Source organism: Doryrhamphus excisus, chromosome 3 (assembly GCF_030265055.1).
Source record: "Doryrhamphus excisus isolate RoL2022-K1 chromosome 3, RoL_Dexc_1.0, whole genome shotgun sequence".
Classification (NCBI taxonomy): Eukaryota; Metazoa; Chordata; class Actinopteri; order Syngnathiformes; family Syngnathidae; genus Doryrhamphus; species Doryrhamphus excisus.
In genome coordinates, this window is record NC_080468.1 from 19,234,525 (window position 1) to 19,258,536 (window position 24,012).

The 24,012-nt window shown below is 37.0% G+C and overlaps 3 protein-coding genes across 5 annotated transcripts; 1 reads left to right on the top strand and 2 right to left on the bottom strand.

The window, feature by feature from the left end:
- Positions 1-54: 54 nt before the first annotated feature.
- Positions 55-1,740, bottom strand: kiss2 (kisspeptin 2). The gene is made up of 2 exons (XM_058065977.1): positions 1,538-1,740; positions 55-401 (listed from the first exon to the last, which is right to left on the bottom strand). The coding sequence occupies exons 1-2, from the start codon at positions 1,632-1,634 to the stop codon at positions 145-147; spliced, it is 354 nt and encodes a 117-aa protein (XP_057921960.1). The 5' UTR covers positions 1,635-1,740; the 3' UTR covers positions 55-144.
- Positions 1,741-2,965: 1,225 nt separating this feature from the next.
- On the top strand, positions 2,966-19,634 carry gys2 (glycogen synthase 2). 3 transcript variants are annotated; one of them, XR_009128956.1, is made up of 16 exons: positions 2,966-3,203; positions 6,018-6,199; positions 7,088-7,279; positions 7,714-7,899; positions 9,467-9,611; positions 10,943-11,060; positions 11,170-11,290; positions 11,388-11,494; positions 11,603-11,662; positions 11,737-11,815; positions 14,032-14,145; positions 14,733-14,859; positions 14,973-15,068; positions 15,234-15,311; positions 16,465-16,545; positions 17,885-17,953. XR_009128956.1 is itself a non-coding variant. In XM_058065963.1 (16 exons), the coding sequence occupies exons 1-16, from the start codon at positions 3,080-3,082 to the stop codon at positions 18,101-18,103; spliced, it is 2,115 nt and encodes a 704-aa protein (XP_057921946.1). In that variant the 5' UTR covers positions 2,966-3,079; the 3' UTR covers positions 18,104-19,627. The 3 variants fall into 3 exon arrangements, 2 of the variants coding, with proteins under 2 accessions (XP_057921946.1, XP_057921947.1); XM_058065963.1 differs by having other exon boundaries at positions 15,148-15,311; positions 17,885-19,627; XM_058065964.1 differs by lacking the exon at positions 7,088-7,279 and having other exon boundaries at positions 15,148-15,311; positions 17,885-19,634.
- A 1,118-nt stretch (positions 19,635-20,752) lies between these two features.
- Positions 20,753-23,299, bottom strand: spx (spexin hormone). Its single transcript, XM_058065976.1, has 6 exons — positions 23,237-23,299; positions 23,009-23,089; positions 22,613-22,670; positions 22,430-22,492; positions 21,556-21,642; positions 20,753-21,015 (listed from the first exon to the last, which is right to left on the bottom strand). Exons 1-6 carry the CDS (start codon positions 23,240-23,242, stop codon positions 20,951-20,953), a joined length of 360 nt encoding a protein of 119 aa, XP_057921959.1. The 5' UTR covers positions 23,243-23,299; the 3' UTR covers positions 20,753-20,950.
- Between the last annotated feature and the right edge of the window lie 713 nt (positions 23,300-24,012).

The window sequence follows — 24,012 nt, forward strand, 5'->3', positions numbered from 1 at the left end:
AAATTTAGTCATTACACAAAATTGTTTTTTTTAAAAAAGCTTTTTTTGCTCGGGTGTTTAATAAGTACAAAGATAAATCACGTGTTTTCCTTTCTACTTATCACATGGCACATTTTTGTGGTCCTGCTCTAGTCTCCATTTGCTTCAGGTCAGCACCTCCGGTTGGCCAGGTGAGAACGGACCTCTTGTGGCCGTTTTAACAGCTCTCCTGTAGATGTAACCCTGGTTGTAGCGCTTCCCGAAACGGAGGCCGAATGGGTTCACGTTGAATTTGCTCCTTCGGTCGTTGCAGAGGAGCTGCTGCTGCTGCTGGGCGTCGTTTTCTCGCATGGAGAGACACAGGCTGGGATCCTCCGAAAAGTCTCCTAAGGTGCTCCTTCTCAGCTCAATGAGGACGGAACCTTGAGAATCACAAAAAAAAATCTAACTCCAGTCCGGACATTGGACAACTGTGCTCTATAGAAGCAGGGTACATACAATTAACAACTGTCAATCAATCAATATATCCATTTAGACAGTTTGTGGTGTCCCACAGGGAACTCTATTGGGTCCACTCTTATTAGCATTCATTCATTCATTCATTTTCTACCGCTTTTCCTCACAAGGGTTGCGGGGGTGCTGGAGTCTATCCCAGCTGTCTTCGGGCGAGAGGCGGGGTCCACCCTGGACTGGTGGCCAGCCAATCACAGGGCACATATAGACAAACAACCATTCACACTCACATTCATACCTATGGACAATTTGGAGTGGCTAATTAACCTAGCATGTTTTTGGAATGTGGGAGGAAACCGGAAACCGGAAACCGGAAACCCACGCTTGTACGGGGAGAACATGCAAACTCCACACAGAGATAGCCGAGGGTGGAATTGAACTCTGGTCTCGTAGCTGTGAGGTCTGCGCACTAACCACTTGACCGCTGTGCAGCCGTGTTATTAGCATAACAAAGGTTATTTCTATCCATCTACCGAGCTAGCTAGCTAGCTATCCATTCATCCATCCATCTGGAGTTTGCATTAGCAGAAATGGTGTCCCACAAGGAACACTAATAGATCCACTGACATTTGCATAATGTGTGTAATTTTTTATCCAGGTATTCTTTTATCTATATACATACATACACTATAGTATATATAGTACAATGCAGTACTGTACTGTACTCTACAGAGTGTACCTAAAGTCTGGACTTATATTAAACAAATAAATATAAATACACATATCATATAAACTCATATATCATGCATAAGATATGCAATTGAATAACTTTGTCAGTTATATATATTTTTTATATTTTAATATTGAAATTATCAATTAAATTCAACATTACATATGTGTAGTGTATGTGTATTACAGTATTTTATGATGATAAGGATGATTACATATTACTATGAGATACACTTTATTGACTTCATTATGGCTGATAATATTCAATATGATGATTGTATATATATTGATGCTATGTTCATATTGTTAAAATAGTCACCTAATAAACACCCATATCAGTCGTTTATGGAATATAGATATAATAGACGGATCGTACCTGTTCCCCGCGGTTCCTGCACGGGGATAAATCCTGGCAGAGACGCTCCCTGACAAGCGATCAGTGAACACAACACAACCAGAGCTGCAAGCTTCATCTCGGCAGATACGAGGTCCTCGTCCCGTGTATCCAGAAGACATCAACGCCAATATTTGACTACTCTCTCCGCGCCCCATGCGGACTTTTTTATACCCCACCCCACAGGTGACCTTGCTCACCTTTGCAGCCAATCACACGCTTTGACGTCTCACAGGCTGGAAATAGTCTGCTCCTTTCCGGCCGTCAAATGCATCATTCATATGTTTTTCGCAGAAATGTTGACGCTTCGGTTTGTAGTTTGAATAAGTGAAGGGAAATGCGGTGCTGGGTAACGTAATTGCCCGTTTTGGTTTCAGTGTTGGAAAAAAAAAAACAAAAAAAAAACGATGCTGATATTATTTGCCCGTCCGACCAAAACAACAATAGTGTGACATGAGAGCGCAAACGGAAGACAAAACGGCAAATAAAATCACTTTTCTGCAGGATGTTGTCGTATGAAACCTTGCAAACAAACCCCCACTCTGCTTTGTATGAAAGCCTCGCCTTCTCCGGGCTGCTGTGAGGCAATCCCTCGGATTACCGTCATGAGAGTACTATGGGAGTACTATGGAACAAAAAATGACCTTTGGTTTGACTTTTCACTGGAAAAAGTTTGGATACATGTCCTGAAAAATGGAAGAATTTTGTGACCATCTAATCCAGGGGTGGGCAAACTACGGCCCGGGGGCCACATCCGGCCCGCCAAGTGTTTGAATACGGCCCGCCTAATCTTTCAAAAGTATTTAATTTAAACCTTTTGATGGTTGTATCAATTTCGTTGTTTGACATGGTCTGTTGTTTACAAAGTGCTCCTGAAAAAAAGAGACACAAGCACATAATAATAATAAAAATTCAAATAATAATTATTATATTATTATTATAACTATTATGATTATTATATTTATTATATTAATGCTAATTATTATATTAATTATATATAATAATATTGTTATATTTGCATATTTTACATATTAATAATATAATAATTATTATTGTAATTTTATTTTAATTATTATAATATTTTATTATTATTTTTAAAATATTTAAATATAAATATAAAATAATAAATAATAATAGCAGATTGCATGACAATTTTACAGATACAATAATACCAGGTGGACTGTTACGTGTAAAATATATATCCCCCCCCCCCCCCCCCCCCCGGAAATTTTGTTATATCAATGTCAAATGTTTGCCCACCCCTGATCTAATCATTTATATTTCATTTTCAGAATATGTCCACCCAACAATTCACCCCAACGTGTGGACCGTGTATGTGTGTGTGTTGTTAGGCTAAAGGTTGATGGCGGTAGGCGGGGTAGAGGTTATATACACCCCGCCCTCACCCTGTATCTGTCTTGTTCTCCTGTCTCCAGAAGGACTGGACATCCATCCGCGCCACCCATTTCCTGTCGTGTTTCCTGTCCTCCTTCGGCGGCGGTTTGCGTTCCACACGTTCTGAAGATGCCGCTGTCACGGTCGCTGTCCATGACATCTCTAAGTGGCGTGCTGCCAGCTTGGGAGGAAGATGAGCTACCCGTGGAGGACCTGCTGCTCTTTGAGGTGGCCTGGGAAGTCACCAATAAAGGTGAGATGGTCAGGTCATGAACAAAAAATAGAAATCATATACTTCACATATCACATATTTGGCAATCATTTGGAATCTGTGTGTTGCATTTTGGGTCAAACTCTGAGCTCCTGACAGAGTAAATATTGGAAGCCAGAGTAAGTGGAGACAGTCCATGGCCTCTGAAGGGTTAAACATTAAACTGCAGATAAGTGCTTCTAGCTATTGCTAGGTATAGGAGACCAAATTATTAACATGAACACATATTTCTGCTAATCCATATCACAGTGCATTGTGAGGCATGATATTAGATCATATTAGGTCAAATACTCATGTTTGCCTTGAACGTTTTATAGATGGACGTTATATTTATGTTGCGTCTATACCCAGCATTTAGTCATATATTTATTCTATTGTATTTATTTATTCATTTATTTATTATTTCTCTTAATTTCATATTGCATTTCCTGTCATTTGTATTTATTTTCTTTTTCATTCATACAAATATTTGTTAAATATTGCATTTGTAAAAATAAAAATAAAAATAAAAATAAAAATAAAAATAAAAATAAAAATAAAAATAAAAATAAAAATAAAAATAAAAATAAAAATAAAAATAAAAATAAAAATAAAAATAAAAATAAAAATAAAAATAAAAATAAAAATAAAAATAAAAATAAAAATAAAAATAAAAATAAAAATAAAAATAAAAATAAAAAAATTAAATAAAAAAAAAATTAAAATTAATGTATTTATTTATTCATTTATTTATTATTTCTCTTAATTTCATATTGCATTTCCTGTCATTTGTATTTATTTTCTTTTTCATTCATACAAATATTTGTTAAATATTGCATTTGTAAAAATAAAAATAAAAATAAAAATAAAAATAAAAATAAAAATAAAAATAAAAATAAAAATAAAAATAAAAATAAAAATAAAAATAAAAATAAAAATAAAAATAAAAATAAAAATAAAAATAAAAATAAAAATAAAAATAAAAATAAAAATAAAAATAAAAATAAAAATAAAAATAAAAATAAAAATAAAAATAAAAATAAAAATAAAAATAAAAATAAAAATAAAAATAAAAATAAAAATAAAAATAAAAATAAAAAAATTAAATAAAAAAAATTAAAATTAAAATTAAAATTAAAATTAAAATTAAAATTAAAATTAAAATTAAAATTAAAATTAAAATTAAAATTAAAATTAAAATTAAAATTAAAATTAAAATTAAAATTAAAATTAAAATTAAAATTAAAATTAAAATTAAAATTAAAATTAAAATTAAAATACTATATTTGGTATTTATCATTTTTGTGTGTACAAAATTCTGATTTCATAATAATAGGTGCATTTTCTTACTAGGGACACAACTGTATATAATGTAAATTATTAATATAAAAACTATTTTAATTTTAATGTATTCATTTTGAATTACATATTATATTATTATATCATTATTATTATATAGTGGAGCTTATTAAATCCTACCCCTCCATCTGTTACTTTTACAATTTGTTACTGTTAAATTTTTTCACTTCCTGCCTTTTTAGTATGATTTGTTTTTTGTTTTTTTAACACGTAAAGAAGTATAAGGTGATCATATAGTAACGATATAGTGACAAAAACATGTAATATATAGTGTACTGCACTGTATGTATATTGTATGTTCATTAGTGCAGACTTCAAGGGCAACCTGTATGTTGTTTTTCCAAATAATATGTTCAGTTCAATAAGTTCATATTCACTGTCAGAGTGGTCATGCTGTTCCATAGATGCTGTCCTCTTATGTCCTCTTATGTCCTTTAACGTCATTCTGCTCTGACGTCAATCGTCATATCGGTGTCGTCTTTGCTGGTACCAAGTACGAGACTAGAGGACAAAAGAAAACATTTCCACATGTTTTAAATGTTACACCATAACAAATCCTGGACGTGGACCACTATTGCACAACACAGACCAGTATCAACAACTCAACTGGAGATACATGCCAACGTTCAAAACTAATATTTGGTGTTTTTTATGTTTGGTTTTCAGCATTTGTTTTGTGTAAATTGCAAATCAAAAGAAGTCATACACTGTGAGAAATTATTTTTACTTTAATCACCATTTTTTTGATTAAAAAAGCAAAACAAAAACAGTAGTCTCTTTAATAGTAGCACAACATTTGATTCACACGTTGACCCATTATGAGCCATGAAGTTGATTTCAAAGACACACAGTAATTCACGTTTTGAGTTTAGATGTGTTTTCCGAGCATATTTAAATGCATCAAATTATACTATTACGTTAAGAGTTACGTTAGTGAGTGATAAGAATACCCGCTTATTGTTTTTCTTTGTCTTTGTGTTTATTTAGACCACACATACCCACATATCACATTTTTTCGATTTCCGAGTGTTCGTGAATCTATCTCGCGGCAGTCTCGTGAGAATGAGGAAGTGTCGTTAGCAATAGGAGGACCAGAGACGTGTTTTGTGAGTTGGAGACTATATATTGTTGGAATTGCACTAGTATTACGACATTATTCTTGTAAAATGACAACTTTTTTTTGGTTTGATTTCAACTTTTTATCTGTAAACATTTTGTAAATTACAGCTGATATTTCTACTTTGGCTGTTGTTGTTTTTTGTAGTGTGATATATTCATCAACTGATTCCACACTCCAGCAAAATAAAAAATGAGTCTAGCTTCTTATGGGTTAATAAAATATGAAACTAGTTTATTTTTATCACTGGGAGTTTTGCATAGAGAGATAATTGGGAAAAAATGTATAAAAATATGATGAATATTATCAATTCTTGATTGTGATGTTTTGTGTTCCTACAGTGGGAGGAATCTACACTGTGATCCAGACCAAGGCTAAAGTCACTGTGGACGAATGGGGGGAGAACTATTTCATGTTGGGGCCGTACTTTGAGCACAACTTTAAGACACAGGTGGAGGCCTGTGACCCGCCGATTCCCAGCATCCGGAAGGCCATGGATGCTCTGATCCACAATGGCTGCCAGGCAAGAGATCTTTGCATTTCTGTGCACAAATGAAAGTGATAAACACATATTCTAAAATATATATGTTTTGTAAACATATATTTTACTATGACAGTCAATGTATACTGTAGTAGTTTCTTAAATGTAGTAATTGATAGAGTTGGCCACTAGATGGCAGTCGTACATCATACACCCCCATAACATCCATGCGGTGTGCTAATAATGATACAGTAGTATTAAATTAATTAAATTCATAAAAGTTCTTAGTACTTTAAAGTGTCGCTTAAATGAATTTTTTTCTATCAAAAGCTCAAACATTTTGGAATGGTCATGTGACAGTCATGTGACTTTGTCAGGTTACGAATTGCTCAAAATGGCAGTGTCACGTAAACACGAGCTAATTTTTTTCAAGCTTATCCTTTTTGGCCATTTAAGGTAATTTTAAAGCAATTTAACAATTCTACTGCTTAAATAGCTTATCAGATATCACAATGCAACTGTTCTTAGTATATATGTCTTCAATGAATTCATAGAAAACAATCTCGGAAAATACATAATAATTGCTGTGGAAAAAATCTGACATGACGTCACTAAAGCAAACATGCTAGTAAGACGCTGAATAAATGCCTCTGCTATTCAATTCAAAGTTTATTTGTGGTGCGCAAAAAAAGTGGCAATTTGAGTTGTTTTCAAATAAGGAATATATTACAATACAATGTAACATGTAGCTTAACATAAAATATGTTCGATGCCCGATTTTGACACTTGGTCACATGAAAATACATGTAAATCAACAACACAAACAATTGGATACAGACACTAAATCAGTTTCAGTGTCAATCCAGCCGCCAAAGACGTTTTCATAATCCACAGACATTCAATACTATGAGTAACATTTTTTGATTCCAGGTTTATTTTGGCCGCTGGCTAATCGAGGGTAGTCCCTATGTGATCCTGTTTGACATTGGCTCCGCGGCCTGGAACTTGGACCGTTGGAAGGGGGACTTGTGGGAGACCTGCAACATTGGTCTTCCGTACCAAGACAGAGAAGCCAACGACTCGCTCATCCTGGGCTCTCTGATTGCCTGGTTCTTCAAAGAGGTCAGGGACTGTTTGGACTGCTGGTATGACAAATGTCATGTCTCCTAGCATAGCTCCATGGCTCCTTTTCTGTCTGACCAGCTGTTATCTGTAACCTCTGTGTTCAGCCATACAGTGGCTTTTAGCAAATCATCTAAAAGCTAGAAGTCCGACAGAACACACACAAGTCCCCAGAAAGGTGTCTCGGTTCTTCCTTAAGGCTAGGGTGAAGAAGCAGAGAAGAACTCATGTCATAGGCATCAACTATACAGTAGTTGCCCTCCGAGTGAGGTGATTTGGATGTGTCCGATTGGAAGATGACAGGTCATCTGGTTCAGGGAAAACCTAAGACATGACCTGGGGGGACATTCACAAATAAAATAGTTCCTGCCTTTTTTGTATTTTTGCTTTTTGTCCTGTTTAATTTTTGTATATTTTGGTCCCAAATTCCCCAGTTAACAGACCAGCTCGGAGACAAGCCGAATGTCATCGCTCACTTCCATGAGTGGCAGGCAGGTCCAGGGCTCATTCTCTCACGCTCTCGTAAGATCCCCATGGCAACGGTTTTCACTACCCACGCCACTCTTCTGGGCCGCTACCTCTGCGCAGGGAACGTTGACTTCTACAACAACCTAGACAAGGTAATCTTTGCATTGCTCATCAATTTAATCTTAGTCATGTTAATCTCAACCAAACAGACCATTCAATACATCACATGAAACAAAACACATGAAAAAATCATAGTCAAATAAAAGTATTTCATGGCTGGTTGCTGGAAAGTGTTCTCAAAGTTAATTACTGGGAAAATATGGATTACCACAGATTTTCAGTAAGTGAATCCCTATTTTTTTACTCAACCCATACCTAGACTCTTACAATACTCACTGGTACATTTTAAATTGTGTGTTTGTTTGTTACGTATTTCATAGTTACGTGATTATTTCTGACAGCAGTATGACAAAAATGTATTTTAAGTGTGTAATTTCTTACTGTTTTTTTTGGGTGTCATGGTTCCTTTCATGTCTAAAAAGTTTAATGTAGGAACTGATGTTTTAAAATGTCATTTTGTACGCAAACACAAAAAGATTGTAGACCTTTCCAAACACTTAGAGTATCATTAATGCTGCTGAAATGTGCGTAATTGGGTCAGAGGAAGGGGTTCTAATTGGCTCGTTGTAAAGGTCAACATGGGGAGCAAAAGGCCACTCACTGGTTCAGTGGGTAATTGACCACAAAACTTTCACCTGAACATTCATTCATTTATTTACTACTGCTTATTCTCACGCCGGTCGGCTGAGAGGCGTGGTACACCCTGGACTGGTGGCCAGCCAATCACGGGGCACATATAGACAAACAACCATTCACACTCACATTCATACCTATGGACAATTTGGAGTGGACAATTAACCTAGCATGTTTTTGTCCCCGGAGAAAAACCCACGCATGCACGAGGAGAACACGCAAACTCCACACAGAGATGCCCGAGGGTGGAATTGAACTGGGGTCTCCTAGCTGTGTGGCCTGCGCGCTAACTACTCGTCCGCCGTGCAGCCTTGACCCGAACAGTTAATCCATGTTGAGTTAATCTCTTTTATTGTTGAAATGATATCCACTATTTATTTTCCGCATGGCATATTGAGAACACACTTGATGCATAATTAGGGTGAGGATTCCGATAAAACACCAGACATCTCGCAGTTATAAATCAATACTATTACCCAGCCAGATTCATGTTGATTTACATCTAAAACCTTCAGGAAAGAATCATATTGATTTTGAATGATGTCTTGTCTACGGGTGAGAATGATCCATCGATCAGCATGCACATCAACAAATGTGTGCCAGCCCCTCAGTAAGAAAAGGCGCTAGATTCAGCTCATTTGCATGTTATTTGCATATGATCTTATAACAATTAAAAAGCAGAACCTTGTAGAAGAGACACAAAAGTGAGTAAAAACACATTAATTGGATTTCTCAGCAGAACCCGCTGCTGCTCGGTGAGAACACAAACATACGTGCTTTCACTTTTAAGTCCCTTAATAACAGAAAATTCTCCAACAACAACAGAAAAAGTAGCTAGATTTGTCGCTAGTGGCTTTTGAGGAAATATGTCGCCAAGAGGGTTCGGAATGTCGCCAGATTTAGTGACATAAAACGTAACTACACAAAACGAATGCCCTTTCCTCCCCATGTGTGTATGTATTGCAGTTCAACATTGACAAGGAAGCTGGTGAACGCCAGATCTACCATCGCTACTGCCTGGAGAGAGCCGCTGTCCACTGTTCTCACGTCTTCACCACCGTTTCCCAGATCACTGCTGTGGAGGCCAATCACATCCTGCACAGGAAGCCAGGTGGACATATTGCTTAACTGTATCCACGTACCGAAATGTAGGCAGGGTTAGGCGCTCGTACGTTTGCGGGTTATTTTACTCCAGGGTGGAATGATTGGATCATTGTGATCATGATTGTGATCATGATTGACTGCAGCCAATTAGTTTCTTTGTGGTACAGTAAACCTTGGATATATCGGATTCAATTGTTCCCACTGGTTTTGTCCGATATAAGCGAAATCCGTTATATGCGTATACTGGAAAATGTCCGTTTTACGCATATATCGGTTTTATATCCGGTATATGCGTAAATGGGATTTTATCCGTTATAAAAAGGCACTTCCTTGACTATGTTTCCAATGTACCTGGACTGGGCAATGAAAAGAGACGTAAGGTAATGAGAATTTAACTTTATTGAGTATTTACTCTGAGCATAACAAATTGTTAATTAAGCTAGGCCCTGTTACGCCCGTCAGGCCTACGTTATTTCCAATAGTGAGGTTAAGATCTCATTCACTGCTGTGCTAGTATTATTGACGTCACTCACTTTTATATTTGTCCTAAATCTGGAGCCAGGAGAAAGACAATAGCCAGTGACATCAACAAGATTAGCATAACGATGCGGCCATCCGATATATGCCAGGGAAATTTCATGGAAATGCATTGGAACGGGACTGGAGATTTTGTCCGAAATAGGCGAAATCCGTTATAAAAATCCGATATATGCAATTAAATTTTATTGGAAATGCATTACAGAAAAATCGGTTCTTTTTTATCTGTCCGTTGTGAGCGAATTTCCGATATATCCGAGTCCGATATATCCGAGGTTTACTGTAGTAGAAAAGGATGTGTTTGGTACCAATACTCATAAAAAAGTGACAAAGTCAACATCTAAGAAGATTTGTGGATATACGTTGAGAAAGAGACATTTCCAAACAACTGAAAATTCCAATATCCCATACCATCAGTTCACACAAGTTATGTGGACTGGTCTGGATGAAAACCTTCACCCTCAGATGAAAGGGAATTGGTTAGGATGTTCAGAAAAGACCCAGGAGCCTCCCAGGCTGATTGATGTCTGCCATGAACTGAAAACTCACCAGCGTCCCTGTCCACAAGGGTGTGCGGACCAAGAACGATACCCCTGCTCCAAAATCGCTACCAAAAGTGACAATGGTGAACAAACCTAAGGACACAGTACCGACTGTCAATCAGTGGTGTTAGTAATGACTCATAATGGTGATGATGTCCAGTTACCAGTTCGCCCAATCCAATTCAACTCTCTCGCAATCCCTTTAAGAGAATAATTGTTGTCGTTGTTGTTCACCTAAAGGCGTGTGTTGATCAAACAGATACGGTGACCCCCAATGGGCTGAATGTGAAAAAGTTCTCTGCCATGCATGAGTTCCAGAACCTACACTCCATCAACAAAGCTCGCATCCAGGAGTTTGTCAGAGGACACTTCTACGGGTGGGTAGACTCTTTTTTAAAAAAAATATATATTTCTTAAAATACGTTATGTTATATGTCTACTGTTGACTTGTGTGATGTTCTGGTTCTCTTCCATTCACTTTGGCAGACATCTGGACTTCAACCTGGAGAAAACCTTATTCTTCTTCATAGCCGGACGCTATGAGTTCTCCAACAAGGGTGCTGATATTTTCCTTGAGTCGCTTTCCAGGCTGAACTACCTACTGAGGGTGTGGCCTGCATTTGAGCGCAATCCACTCAATATGTTCACATTGTTCTTCTACTCGTGCAAATCTTTCTTTTCTGTTCTCCCTCCCTTTTGCGTAGGTCCACAGAAACGATCTGACGGTGGTCGTTTTCTTTATCATGCCAGCGAAAACCAACAACTTTAATGTGGAGTCCCTGAAGGGGCAAGCTATACGCAAACAGCTGTGGTATGCACTGTGTTTTATTCATGTTCATGCTACAGCAATTCATATACGCTCATACACAAATACACAAATCACTTCAAAGTCCTTGCTCAGTTTGTTGTTATTTCACAGGGACACCGCCCACACTGTGAAAGAGAAATTTGGGAAACGCCTCTATGATGCTTTGTTAAAGTAAGTACACTCGACGTGTCAAAATTCACGTTTTTTCTTTAATAATTGAACATTATTTCTGTTGTTATCCTCAGAGGTCAGATCCCTGATATGAACTCCATTCTGGACCGAGATGACCTGACTATAATGAAGAGAGCCATCTATGCCACACAGGTAATAATGTAGCTAACTTAAATCAAGTATAAAAAAGTAGGAAAGTCAAAGTATAAGATGTACAGCGTAATAATACAGTTACAGTATTTATGTATTTAAAAATGTGACATAGGCGTAAGATGAAAATTTAGGTATCAAAACCTGACATTGTAATAATTATTAATGCAAATCTGTGGCTTTAAATAAATGTCAGTATTTTCAAAACATATTTTTTTATAAAATTAAAAAATATGTATAAATATCAATGTGACCCTCATTCAAACAATTGATGTCTAATTCAAGAAGTTTATTTGTTATTGTCTCCTATATTGGGTAATACAAGTGTAAAGGCGACTATAGGGGTGTTATTTCATGTCTAGAGGGCTCTAGTAATGTTAACCATATTTAAAAGGTTATAAACAGGTTTCTAATGTAAAGGCGACTATAGGGGTGTTATTTCATGTCCAGAGGGCTCTAGTAATGTTAACCATATTTAAAAGGTTATAAACAGGTTTCTAATGTAAAGGCGACTATAGGGGTGTTATTTCATGTCCAGAGGGCTCTAGTAATGTTAACCATATTTAAAAGGTTATAAACAGGTTTCTAATGTAAAGGCGACTATAGGGGTGTTATTTCATGTCCAGAGGGCTCTAGTAATGTTAACCATATTTAAAAGGTTATAAACAGGTTTTTAATGTTTTAACTAGGAAAATATTTTATTTAGAAATAAGGAATCCTTCTTAGTGGAAATTCCCTGATCACGTTCAGGTCTGTAATACAGACTTTTGGCAATATTTAATCAAACAAATAATTTTTCAGCAATATATAACAATACAACTGACAAACATAAGATAATATCAACAAGGTAGTACAATTAGTCTCTTTTTATTACATATAATTGTCTGAGCAAACTAAAACCACAATTGGCACTCAGGCATGTTATTTGGCTCCCTTTGGACTCTGACCCCTCTATTATAAATATCAATTAATTTTACAGACGCTATGGATGACCGTCCCACTTGTCGGTCGTTTTATCATCTCTACCACCGGGGAGATGTTGAAAACCATCTGCAAGATGGAGTTCCACTGCACTTTGACAACCTCAGCTCTACTTTTACCAATGGATGAGACATTTCTCAAGTAGAGTAGCGATAAAATGAAATGATGGCGCCCGCTGCTCATGAATTACAAAAAATGGTGGGGTATGCCATCCCCGTGTGTGGAAAACCATGAATGAAAGCCACTGCAATAACTAAGCTGACTGAAGCTGTCTGTGGACGGTGGTTTAATAGGTTTGTTGTCTCATTGTGATGTATGCTATAGTAGACAGTTAAAATCCAAATGCCTATTAAAAAGTCTCTCCATGAAATGAATTTATGCTAATGTCAATATTTCTGATATTTGAAATGGAGTGCAAATGGAGCCGATGACAAGTGTGGCGTGACGAACTGGGTTGTTAGGACCCTGGTGCAGAGATGTGAGTTGATGGGCGAGCCTCGGTTTATTAGCCAGGAGGCCGCAAGTCCAAAGAAGTGAAAACATGTCTGGGAAACAATAAAAAAGGGCAAAAAAAAAAAAGCCCCACCTCCCCCAAAAGCATCAATAACCACTGAGACAAATATAACAAAAATATCTGCAAGCTATGAAGAAACACAGAATGGGCAACCGGCAAGGATAAACAGGAAACAACCAAAATAAGAGCATGGTTTAAATATAGACGAGGCTGGGCGATTTTGGGGAATAAAAAGCTATTATCGTCAACATGATTTTGAGACCATATTTTCACCAATACACATGTATTTTCAATGGGAAAGTTGCAGGCCGAGTTCTTAGAAAATGCATTTCTCCCACCTTGTGGCCATTTTTCTCATAAAACTGCACCACACATGCTCTCTTCTATTGTGGAGTTGCGTCATCATCTCTTTTTTTGCCACTAACGCAAAAAACATAGAAGACGTATAAATACTGTACGTTTTTGGTAGCGAATAACTACAGTTATATCACACTTTTCATACAAAATGTGAAGTCTGGGATTAGGATAAGGATAAGGATAAGGAGGTACTTGTCCTTCTTCATGATTCCATTCCATCCATTCACTCGCGAGCAAAACAACCCCAGAGCAAGATGCTACCACCAGTGGGATTGACAATTTTTTATGGGAGGGGTCGGCAACCCGTCCATTTGCCAGTCATCATAATGTCATCATAATAACATCATAATGTACACTCTATTTACAGAGACACAGCCTCCCTCCGGTGACAACCCACAACATGCTGGACGACTCAACAGATCCCATTCTGAGTAACATCCGACGCGTTGGCCTCTTCAATTCCAGGAATGACCGCATCAAGGTATACATTGGGTCGTTCCTCCATTTGCTTTTAGATGTCAAATGTTAAATGATGAATGATAATGGCGTAAACCACGGGTGATTTGATTCACTTGTCATTTTTCAACATTCATAACTGGAACTGCTTTATCTGCTATAATCCACCATGGTAACAATTGATGGTCAGGACTTTTTATTGACGTTGCTCCTTCCTTTGGAACAAGTAATAAGTGCCGTATTTTCTGGACTATAAGTTCAATAAATAGTTAGAAAAAAATACACAAGTCGCACTGCATTTTTTGTAGGTAATTTATTTTACAAACCTCTTGACCAAAACAGACATTACGTCATCTTGGAAGGCAAGTTCTAACATTAATAAAATAATAGAGAACAGCCTGAATAGGTGTAAGATATGCTAACACAATGATTATTCAGCTACGCAAAAAATAAACATGAACAGAAAAGGTGTTTATGTAAAAAAGTGTGACTTATAGTCCGGAAAATACACAAATACACGAAAATTTGTGTCTTAATGTTTGGTACCGATCCAAACCATTTGTGTGACCTCAGAGACATATTTTTCCAAATATATTATATTGTCCTTCCCAGGTTATCTTCCATCCTGAGTTCTTGTCCTCTACTAGTCCCCTGTTGCCCATGGACTACGAGGACTTTGTCCGTGGCTGCAACCTCGGAGTATTCCCTTCTTACTATGAGCCTTGGGGATACACACCAGGTACGGTTACTACGATTGCTTTATCAACTTCTCAGGGCTTTTCACTGTCACAAATGTATTTTGGAAAATCTTAGCTCGTACCCTTCATGAGGTGCTTTCTTCTGCTTTCCCAGGCGAGTGCACGGTTATGGGCATTCCCAGTGTAACCACCAATCTTTCTGGTTTTGGCTGCTTCATGGAGGAGCATGTATCGGACCCTGCTGCCTATGGTGTGTAGAAACACACACACATGCGCAGATATCGGTACCTTTGAATAAAAACAATAAAACCCCTCTTTCCTGACTTCAGGTATTTACATCGTGGACCGGCGGTTCCGTTCTGCGGAGGAGTCCTGTAACCAGTTGACTCAGTTCATGTTCAATTTCTGCCAACAGTCACGTCGTCAGCGCATCATCCAACGCAACAGAGCTGAGAGGTTATCCGACTTGTTGGACTGGAGATACCTGGGACGGGTTGGTTCATGCAAAACCTATGGCACTATACAATTAACCCTTTAGAAGGGCATTGGACCCCGGTCATGGGGGGCAGCTGGGTTGCTTTTGTGGTGCTCTAGTATAATTATAGTATAATTATTATATATATAGTTTATATTTTTGACTTATAGTTGACTTATAGTTTATAATTATATTATAGTATTTGAGAGGGGACGGTCAGAGAAACGTCAACAACTATAAATTATCACATGCTCGTACTTGGTTTAGCAGCTAAACTTTTTCTGGATTTAAGAGCGGACAATTACACTAGACCAGAGGTAGGGAACCTATGGCTCGGGAGCCAGGTAGGGCTCTTTTGATGACTGTATCTGGCTCTCAAGCATTTCTTACCACAATAAAAAAATATTTTTGCTCACATTTTAAAGTAAACCATCACAGAAATCACTGTCAAAAATAATACTCAAAATCAACAACTTTCTTATGAATTTTAATTCTTCCATCTATATTCTGCTGCAATACGGCCAACCATATCTATCTTTCCTGATGATATTTTCCAGGTCAAACACCAAAACTTGATTATTACTGGGTAATGCTGTCGTCTACCTCGGTCATTGAGATGTCAAAAAAACATGTAAATGTAAACTTTCCTCCTTTAGTCAAATAGTCACCTAGCTAAAGCTGCAGAACCAAGTCTTCTGACGAAGATGGCCAAAAGAATGAAATACGTCTACGGAGTACGGTGCAAAACTATGCAGCAGCAGAAGTTGTATTAATGGCAACAAGTATTTGATTTATTATTAGACACTGCGCTGCTCACAAAAGTGTGCTGGCCACACCCCATTGGTGTGGGGTAGTGTGCCTGGTCTACGTAATTAGAGCCCATTATATCTAAAACTGTTGGTCTTACATACAAATGCACACATTTTATTGCATTCAATGTTTAAAAAAATGTATCTGGCTGTCACAGATACACATTGAAAAATATCTGGTCTTCATGGCTCTTATAGCCAAAAAGGTTCCCGACCCCTGCACTAAACGAAGCAGATGCAAGTACTTACGTACTACACTTGGCAACCCAGGCTACACCACTGGGAATAACGCATGCAAAAAAATAATAATCTACACAATGAGTTTTTCATTGATGGTGCATTTGCTGACTTGTCGTTAACAGTTCTATGTACATGCACGCCACCTTGCACTCAGCAGAGCTTTCCCTGACAAGTTTAAAGTGGACCCATTGGCCCCTCTGAAGGTAAGAAATTAATATTATAAGCAAATAAGCTACATTAATGTGTGCCATGTGTTTTGTGTAAAGAATTATACATGATTGACATATTTGGCTGTCAAACACGTGTCCCTTACAGAGGACAAAAATGCATCGCTGGGTCTCAAGAGGTGTTCTCATGTTCCCAGTAATGTGCACGGTGGTTTTTTGTGTTCTCTGACGCACATTTGTCAGGGTTTTAATTGACAGCTTGGCATTTGGATGATTGACAAGCCATCACTTTGGAGAGGATTGATTGGTGATTGCTGATTGGTGCAATGTGTCACAATATAAGACTTTCCTCCCAGCCAGAATTATGGCAGATATTCTTTAAAATGCCCCATTGTTGTTTTTGTTCTTGTTTAATATTTTACAATAAGGTCACATGATTGGTATAATAATATAATGAGAAAAAAAATCCCCCATATTGTCTACTTTGGCCCATGAATTCTTCCTTTCCTTCTCCCTTTCTGCTTTTCAACATCTAAACCCGGGGTCTCAAACTCAGTTTACTTGGGGGCCACTGGAGCTAGGGTCCAGCTAGGGTGAGACTGGGCCGCATCAGGTTTTCCAAAAAAAAAACAAAAAAAAAAACGCATTTATTAAAAACGGAAAAATATACAAACTTTTTCAGTGCTTTGGTTCCGATTTTCTACAATAAAAGCTCTGATAAAACATTCCACTGTTCTCAAATATCTTACTTTTTATTTTTCTGCACAAAATAAGATGAAAAATAAATAAACAAATCAAGAACAAAGAAAATCAATTAATCAGTAATAAATAAATATAATAATAATAATAACAATAAAACAGCAAATAATAAAAAACACATATAGTTGGTGTAAACAAATTATTTTTTTCAGATTAAAATGAACTAATTATTATTAGAGCCCTGCAGACATGACAAAACACGACTATAGTCACATTTATACTCTTTTTATTTACAGCATATTGCGCAACTGCAGGGTCTTGAGACACATGCTAACTCGCAAACTAGAGAGCTAGCGACCTAAACGGTAGCCTTCAAGTTATTTCCTTTAAACTTAAAAAAGCCAAAAACTTACCACTTCCACACGGATAGGGAGGATAACTATTAACAGTTATTTAACCTTTAACATGAACATGAATCAAACGTAATCATTTTTTCTGGGTACATGATACCATACAGCATCCATATCAAACTAACATTAAACTTTCATATCAAGGCGGGGGCCTCAAACTAGTGTCCTGTGGGCCACATTTGGCCCGCGGGCCGCGTGTTTGAGACCCCTGATCTAAACCCTTCAGTATCAACGCTCATTAGAGTCTCTTTCCTTTATCTCCACAGACGGAGGGTTTCCGCTATCCCCGACCTTACTCGGTGCCCCCCTCTCCCTCGGCTTCCGTCCACTCCACGCCCCATCACAGTGATGCGGAGGATGATGACGACGAGCCCTACGATGAAGACGAGGAGGCCGAAAGGGACCGACTGAACATAAAGGCTCCTTTTGTCCTCGGTGCTGCGCCAGAGGGCAAGAAGAAGCAACCAGGTGAATCAGGAAACTGACACGCTGCCTACCCGCGTCACAGAAATAACATAAAGTGGGTGAGATTAGACTTTTTCATTTTTTATTACGTTGCAGATGACTTACGTCAGGGGTGTTCAAACGTATACAGACAAATTCTAGGATGCTGGGGACACTTTTAATTGATATTTTGTACATTAAACATTAAAACCATTCCAGTGTAGGTAGGTCAATATATTATATTACATCGATAAGCTCATCTTTACCGGCAAATCCCAAAAGTATTAGGAAATATAAATGCATTTTCACACATCTGTACGTCCAAAAAGGTCAATGACCACTGCACTAAGCTAAACTAAAAGAAAAATTAATGTAATCATATATCTCATTAATAATGAATTCAATTTATTTTACAATAAAAAATGAGTAGTAGTCTCAAAATGGCTCTTGGGCCGCACTTTGGACACCTGACTTCTTGCTTTTCCGCTTTTTCTGCCGATGTGGCATCCCAATGTGACATTGTTTCCCTCCATTTGTGCAAATTTTGACACTTTTGCACCTTCTTTTATCAGGCTTGACAAAGAGTGGTATGTTTTTATTGATTTTGCCAAAACTAAAAATCTGCTTTTGCAAAACATGCCGACATAATATATATATAAACATATTTCAGTCGGTTGACATTCAACTTAAACGGGTTCCACTGTAAATATTAGCCCCCCAAAACAGTATGGAATTTTGATGTATTTTGCTCATCTCCAGAAATCAATAAAATCTACGTATGTATGTTTGGCTCAAAGGGGTTTATGATAAGGTTGTAAACACCACCTTGATCTATGGCATTTTTACCCGCCAAAGGTCAGTGGAATTGATCCGGCACCAAATCTGACTAATATGAGTGGAAGGTGATATGGCAATGGCTGCAACAAAGTGGGAGATTTATCATTTATTTCAACAACAAACATTTTCTTTGAGTTTCTTTGACTCGCAAATTTGTTGAAATCCACCAATCATGATGAGAGACACTCAAAAAAAAAAAACCCAAAGAGTTTAGATTAATATTACACAATCAAGTGTTAATAATACAAGATAAATGTGTCAGTATTGCAGGAATAAATACCAATTAGTGATAGGAAAAAAATACATATTGTAATATTTTGTGTCATGTTCGTAGTATGACAGGAATAAAAAAAAAAATTTGTGGTGAGAGGTTTTGAAGGGGTGTGATGGTGCGTCATAATCACGTATGGTTCTAAGGCAGGTGTGGGCAAACATTTGGACTCGTGGGCCGCATTGAGTTAACAAAATTGTCGGTGGGGGGGGCAGAACATATATTTAACATACACAGACACACTATTTTATGCTTATAATTTTCCTTGAATTATTTGTCTAATTTTATGTGTAAAAATGTTATACTCTCGGCTGTATGTTCTCATGTCCCTTTTTTTCAGGAACACTTTAAACATCAGACTACATCAAATTATTAAAATTAAATTTCAATTGAATTAAATTGTTCAAATTTAATTTTACTTTTAATTTTTAATAAAATTGTAATTTAATTTAATGATTAAAATTTAATTTTTAATTAAATTTTCATTTAATTAAATTATTCCAATTTAATTTGACAGTTTTGTTGTTTTTTTTTTTACTAAATAAGACATCCAACTCGTAAGTCATGTTGCCAGTTTGTATGTTAAAAGTTGAAATATTTAGAAAGCAACTGGCGGGCCGGATTCAAACACTTGGTGGGCAGCATGTGGCCCCCGGGCCGTATTTTGCACACCCCTGTTCAAAGGTCACGGTTTCGGATATGTCAACAACCGCTTATGTCCGCGTCAGAGAGTCAGTCTCTGGGGCGATGACGTAAATGGATTCCACTGTAGTAAGTAAAAGACGGTAAACATTATGTTCCCTAAACAACAACTTGATGTTTTGATATAATATTTCATGCCCTAGAATCCCGATTAATATGGCCAATATGGTTTTATTTTGAAGCTTACTTTACACTCAACAGGAAGTCACTGTGTGCACATTTTAAATGCTGTGTAATGCCGTGTGTTGCTACTTAGCAATAATAATGTTGATATATAAACGGGCATATTTTTCATAGAAATGACCCAATTATTTTGTGGTTTAAAAAAAATTAATAGGACTGCAGTGTAGTTTCTCATATCTATGCGGCTGACTTGGAACAAGAGGCGGGGTTACACCCTGGGCTGATCGCCAGCCAATCACAGGGCACTTACAGACAAACAACCTTTCACACGTGCATGAAAAAAAAATGGGGGGCAAAGACCCAACGTGTGTTTATATTTGCTAGTTTGAACTTTTAACTGTTTTTTTCTTGTGTTCATTAGCTGCCTGACGGTTTATGGAAAGAACACACCAATATATTATAAGGTGTAGTGCAAGGGTGGACAAACTACGGCCCGCTAAGCGTTTGAATCCGGCCGGCCAGTTGCTACCAAAGTATTTCAACCTTTAACATTCAAGCTGTCAACATGATTTTCAAGTAGTCAGAGTTGTTCTTTGTTTTATCGTAAAAAAAAAATGTAAAATTCTAATTTGTTATTTGATGGGATATGATGTTTAAAGTGCTCCTTTTACGGATAAATAATTCTGTTAGAATTATAAAGTAAAACAGTTTGCATGTATCAAATATTGAGTCTTGGCCCGTGGACAATTTGGTTAACTGAACGCGGCCCGCGAGTCAATGTTTGCCCAACCATAGTCTAGTGTACATTGTATTTAGTGTATTTAATAAACTACTAGCCATGTGAAGAGCAGTGCAACTTGAGATAATACTTTTATTGTCGTTTATTAAAACATCACGCTTGAAATATACTCAGGTTATTTACACAAAATGTACAAAAACATCTTTGAAGGAGTACTCAGAAGTATTCTCTCTTCCACACCGGCATCTCCTGAAAGTACACCTCATCCGGGTTTTCGTCTGCTGCAAGAACAAGGAAAATGTCAGCAATGTTTCTAATATACGCTCATGGAAAGAAATGATTATGATTATGATTTTGTTCATTTTAATGCCTAAAAGGTAAAACTAAAGGTGACTTTATTTTGAAGATATAATGATGACACCATAAATTATCTCATATGACTTAGCTTTGTAATATTTTTGTAATCATCATTATACCTGTATACCCACATTCCAAAAACATGCTAGGTTAATTAGCGACTCCAAATTGTCCATAGGTATGAATGTGAGTGTGAATGGTTGTTTGTCTATATGTGCCCTGTGATTGGCTGGCCACCAGTCCAAGGTGTACCCCGCCTCTCGCCCCAAAGACAGCTGGGATAGGCTCCAGCATGCCCGCGCGACTCTAGTGCGATAAGCGGCATAGAAAATAGATGGATGGATTGTATTCTATATCATATAAATACGTTATATAAGTAAGTTGACTTTGCACCAAGATGTTTTATTGTTCAATCTTAGCAATCTTAGCTGCTCAGCATTGGATGCCATAGATGCCACTATCACCTCCATCCCTGGACTGCTGCAAAAAGTTGAGTAAAATAGAGGCGGCTTGGTCCACACTCAGCTTCTCTGTGTTCTGGCTGCGGGTCTCTGAAAGTCAAAAACATCACATGTACCTTTGGAAACCTTCAACCCTGCAATGATACTGCACCAAAAAAAACCTTTTTCTTTCAATATATACACATATATACACATAGTAGTGGTTTTCGTCTTGGAACTTTTTGCCCAGTGTCTTTCTTAAGGTCTTTGGATGTTGTTGTGGGGTCTTTTGTGACCTCTTGGAGTAATCGTCTCTGCGCTGTTAGGCTCATTTTGGTCAGGCGGGCTACTTCCTGGAAGGTTCACCGCTGTTACATGTTTTTGCCATTTGTGAATAATGGCTCTCACTGCAGTTTGCTGGAGTCCCAAATGTTTAGAAATGGCATTATAATCTTTTCCAGACTTACAGGTCTCAATTAATCTCAGTTAAATTCTGTTTTTTTGGGGGGGCCTACAGGGCCATTTAGATTAGATTTTTTTTCCCTTAACCATAAAAAGTTACATTTTAAAACTGCATTTTGTTTTCGTTTGTGTTGTCATTGACTAATATTTAAATGTGTTTGATGATCTGAAACATTTAAGTGTGACAAACAAAACAAAAAAAAAAGAAATAAGAAATCAGGAAGGGTGCAAACACTTTTTCACACCACTGTTTATACAATGTCATTAAAATAATAGTATATTACACTCTTTTAGTTTTTCTTAAATAACAATTAATAATGTATCGTTAATAATTGTTATTTTATTTGAATTAATTTGACTGACAAAAAGTATTATAATTTCCTTTATTCATGTGGACCGTTCTATTCTACTTAAATGTAGGAAAATGTCACCGTACCTAAGTGTAACGTATCATACACGTCTCCCTCTTTTCGGTCCTCTGAGATGAACCTGCGTCCTTCTGGAAAAAAAACCAAAAAAACCAAAAACAATGCACGTTACTGAAAACCAGTAAGTGTGATCTTACGTAAAAAAACACTTCTAATGCAGTCCAAATACTTATCCAAGTAGAGGTACATACGAGTGCCTTTCAGGTACAGCATAGCCTGCGGGGTCCAGTTTCTCCTTTGGAAAGAACCCTTCCAGGGAGGAATACATTCACCATGATTTCTACTTCTTTGCAATAAATGAGAATGTGTTTTTATTCTCTATCTTAAGGTGTTTTCATTGATTGCAGCTTAAAAAAAAGTATATAGTATGTAGTAGTATAAGTATAATTAGTATAAGTATGTATATATATATTTGTCAAATCACGGCATAGTAATATAGCATATAAATATATGTACCGGTATATATTTTTAACAGCAATCGACACCTTGAGATTGACAAAAAAACACATATATAAAAATATATATTTTTAACTAATAAATAATGGAGGTAGTATACTATAAATGTATATATTGTATATTAATATTACCTTTGGTGCACTCCAGGTTTGGATGACAAATGCAGTCAGTACGAGCGTGAGAACATAAGTTAAAGTAATGGTCTTCAAACCCTGTGGGTGAGAAAAAAAAACATGGTTTCGATACTCAGCAATAAAATATCATAAATCGTAAATCGTGGTGGAGACACCACATGTAAAATGTTAAGAATTAGTGCATAAATAATAATATTGTTAAATGCTGATTTGAAATAGTCTTACCTTCATGGTGAAAGTGAGCCGGCAGCTTTAGCATGCAGAATAGAAACACAGAAGGGTGAAAAGGTCCTGGTTTGCTTGTGCCGCGCGTCCTCCTTGTGGTATTTATATTATCAACGTGGGGGGGTGGGGGGGGACGCCAGCAAGCGATAGGTCACGTCAATGTGTTGAACGAATGAATGGACGCCACCCATCCATTCAGCTTTGTTCATTGACTGGGTGAGCGTCACTGTAAATATTTCTGAATTAAAAATGCGTCCATAAGCAGTTTTCTCCCTCTCTTAACGGACAGCGCCGTCATTCACAATGATGGCATCGCAGCGCTCAATACTATCAACAGTAATATTGTACAAGTACTCATATGTGTCCCTCGTTCACAGAAGAAAACATAGATAGATGAAAGATGGAACAAAACAAGAAATACTGTCTAAAGATAGTATTCTGATAACGGTAACTTCAAGGTAATACGGTATACTGTATTATTATTACACATTTTATATTACAACCTTATTCCAAAATGGTTTAAATACAAATTTTGGGGAAATGTTTGCATATTTATTAATAACTTCTGCTCAGAATTTTAGGACCAGTTGAAAAATTACAAGAATCGACATATTGCACGGCCGAGTGGTTAGCACGCAGGCCACCCAGCTAGGAGACCTGAGTTCAATTCCACCCTCGGCCATCTCTGTGTGGAGTTTGCATGTTCTCCGGGTACTCCGGTTTCCTCCCGCATTCCAAAAACATGCTAGGTTAATTAGCCACTCCAAATTGTCCAT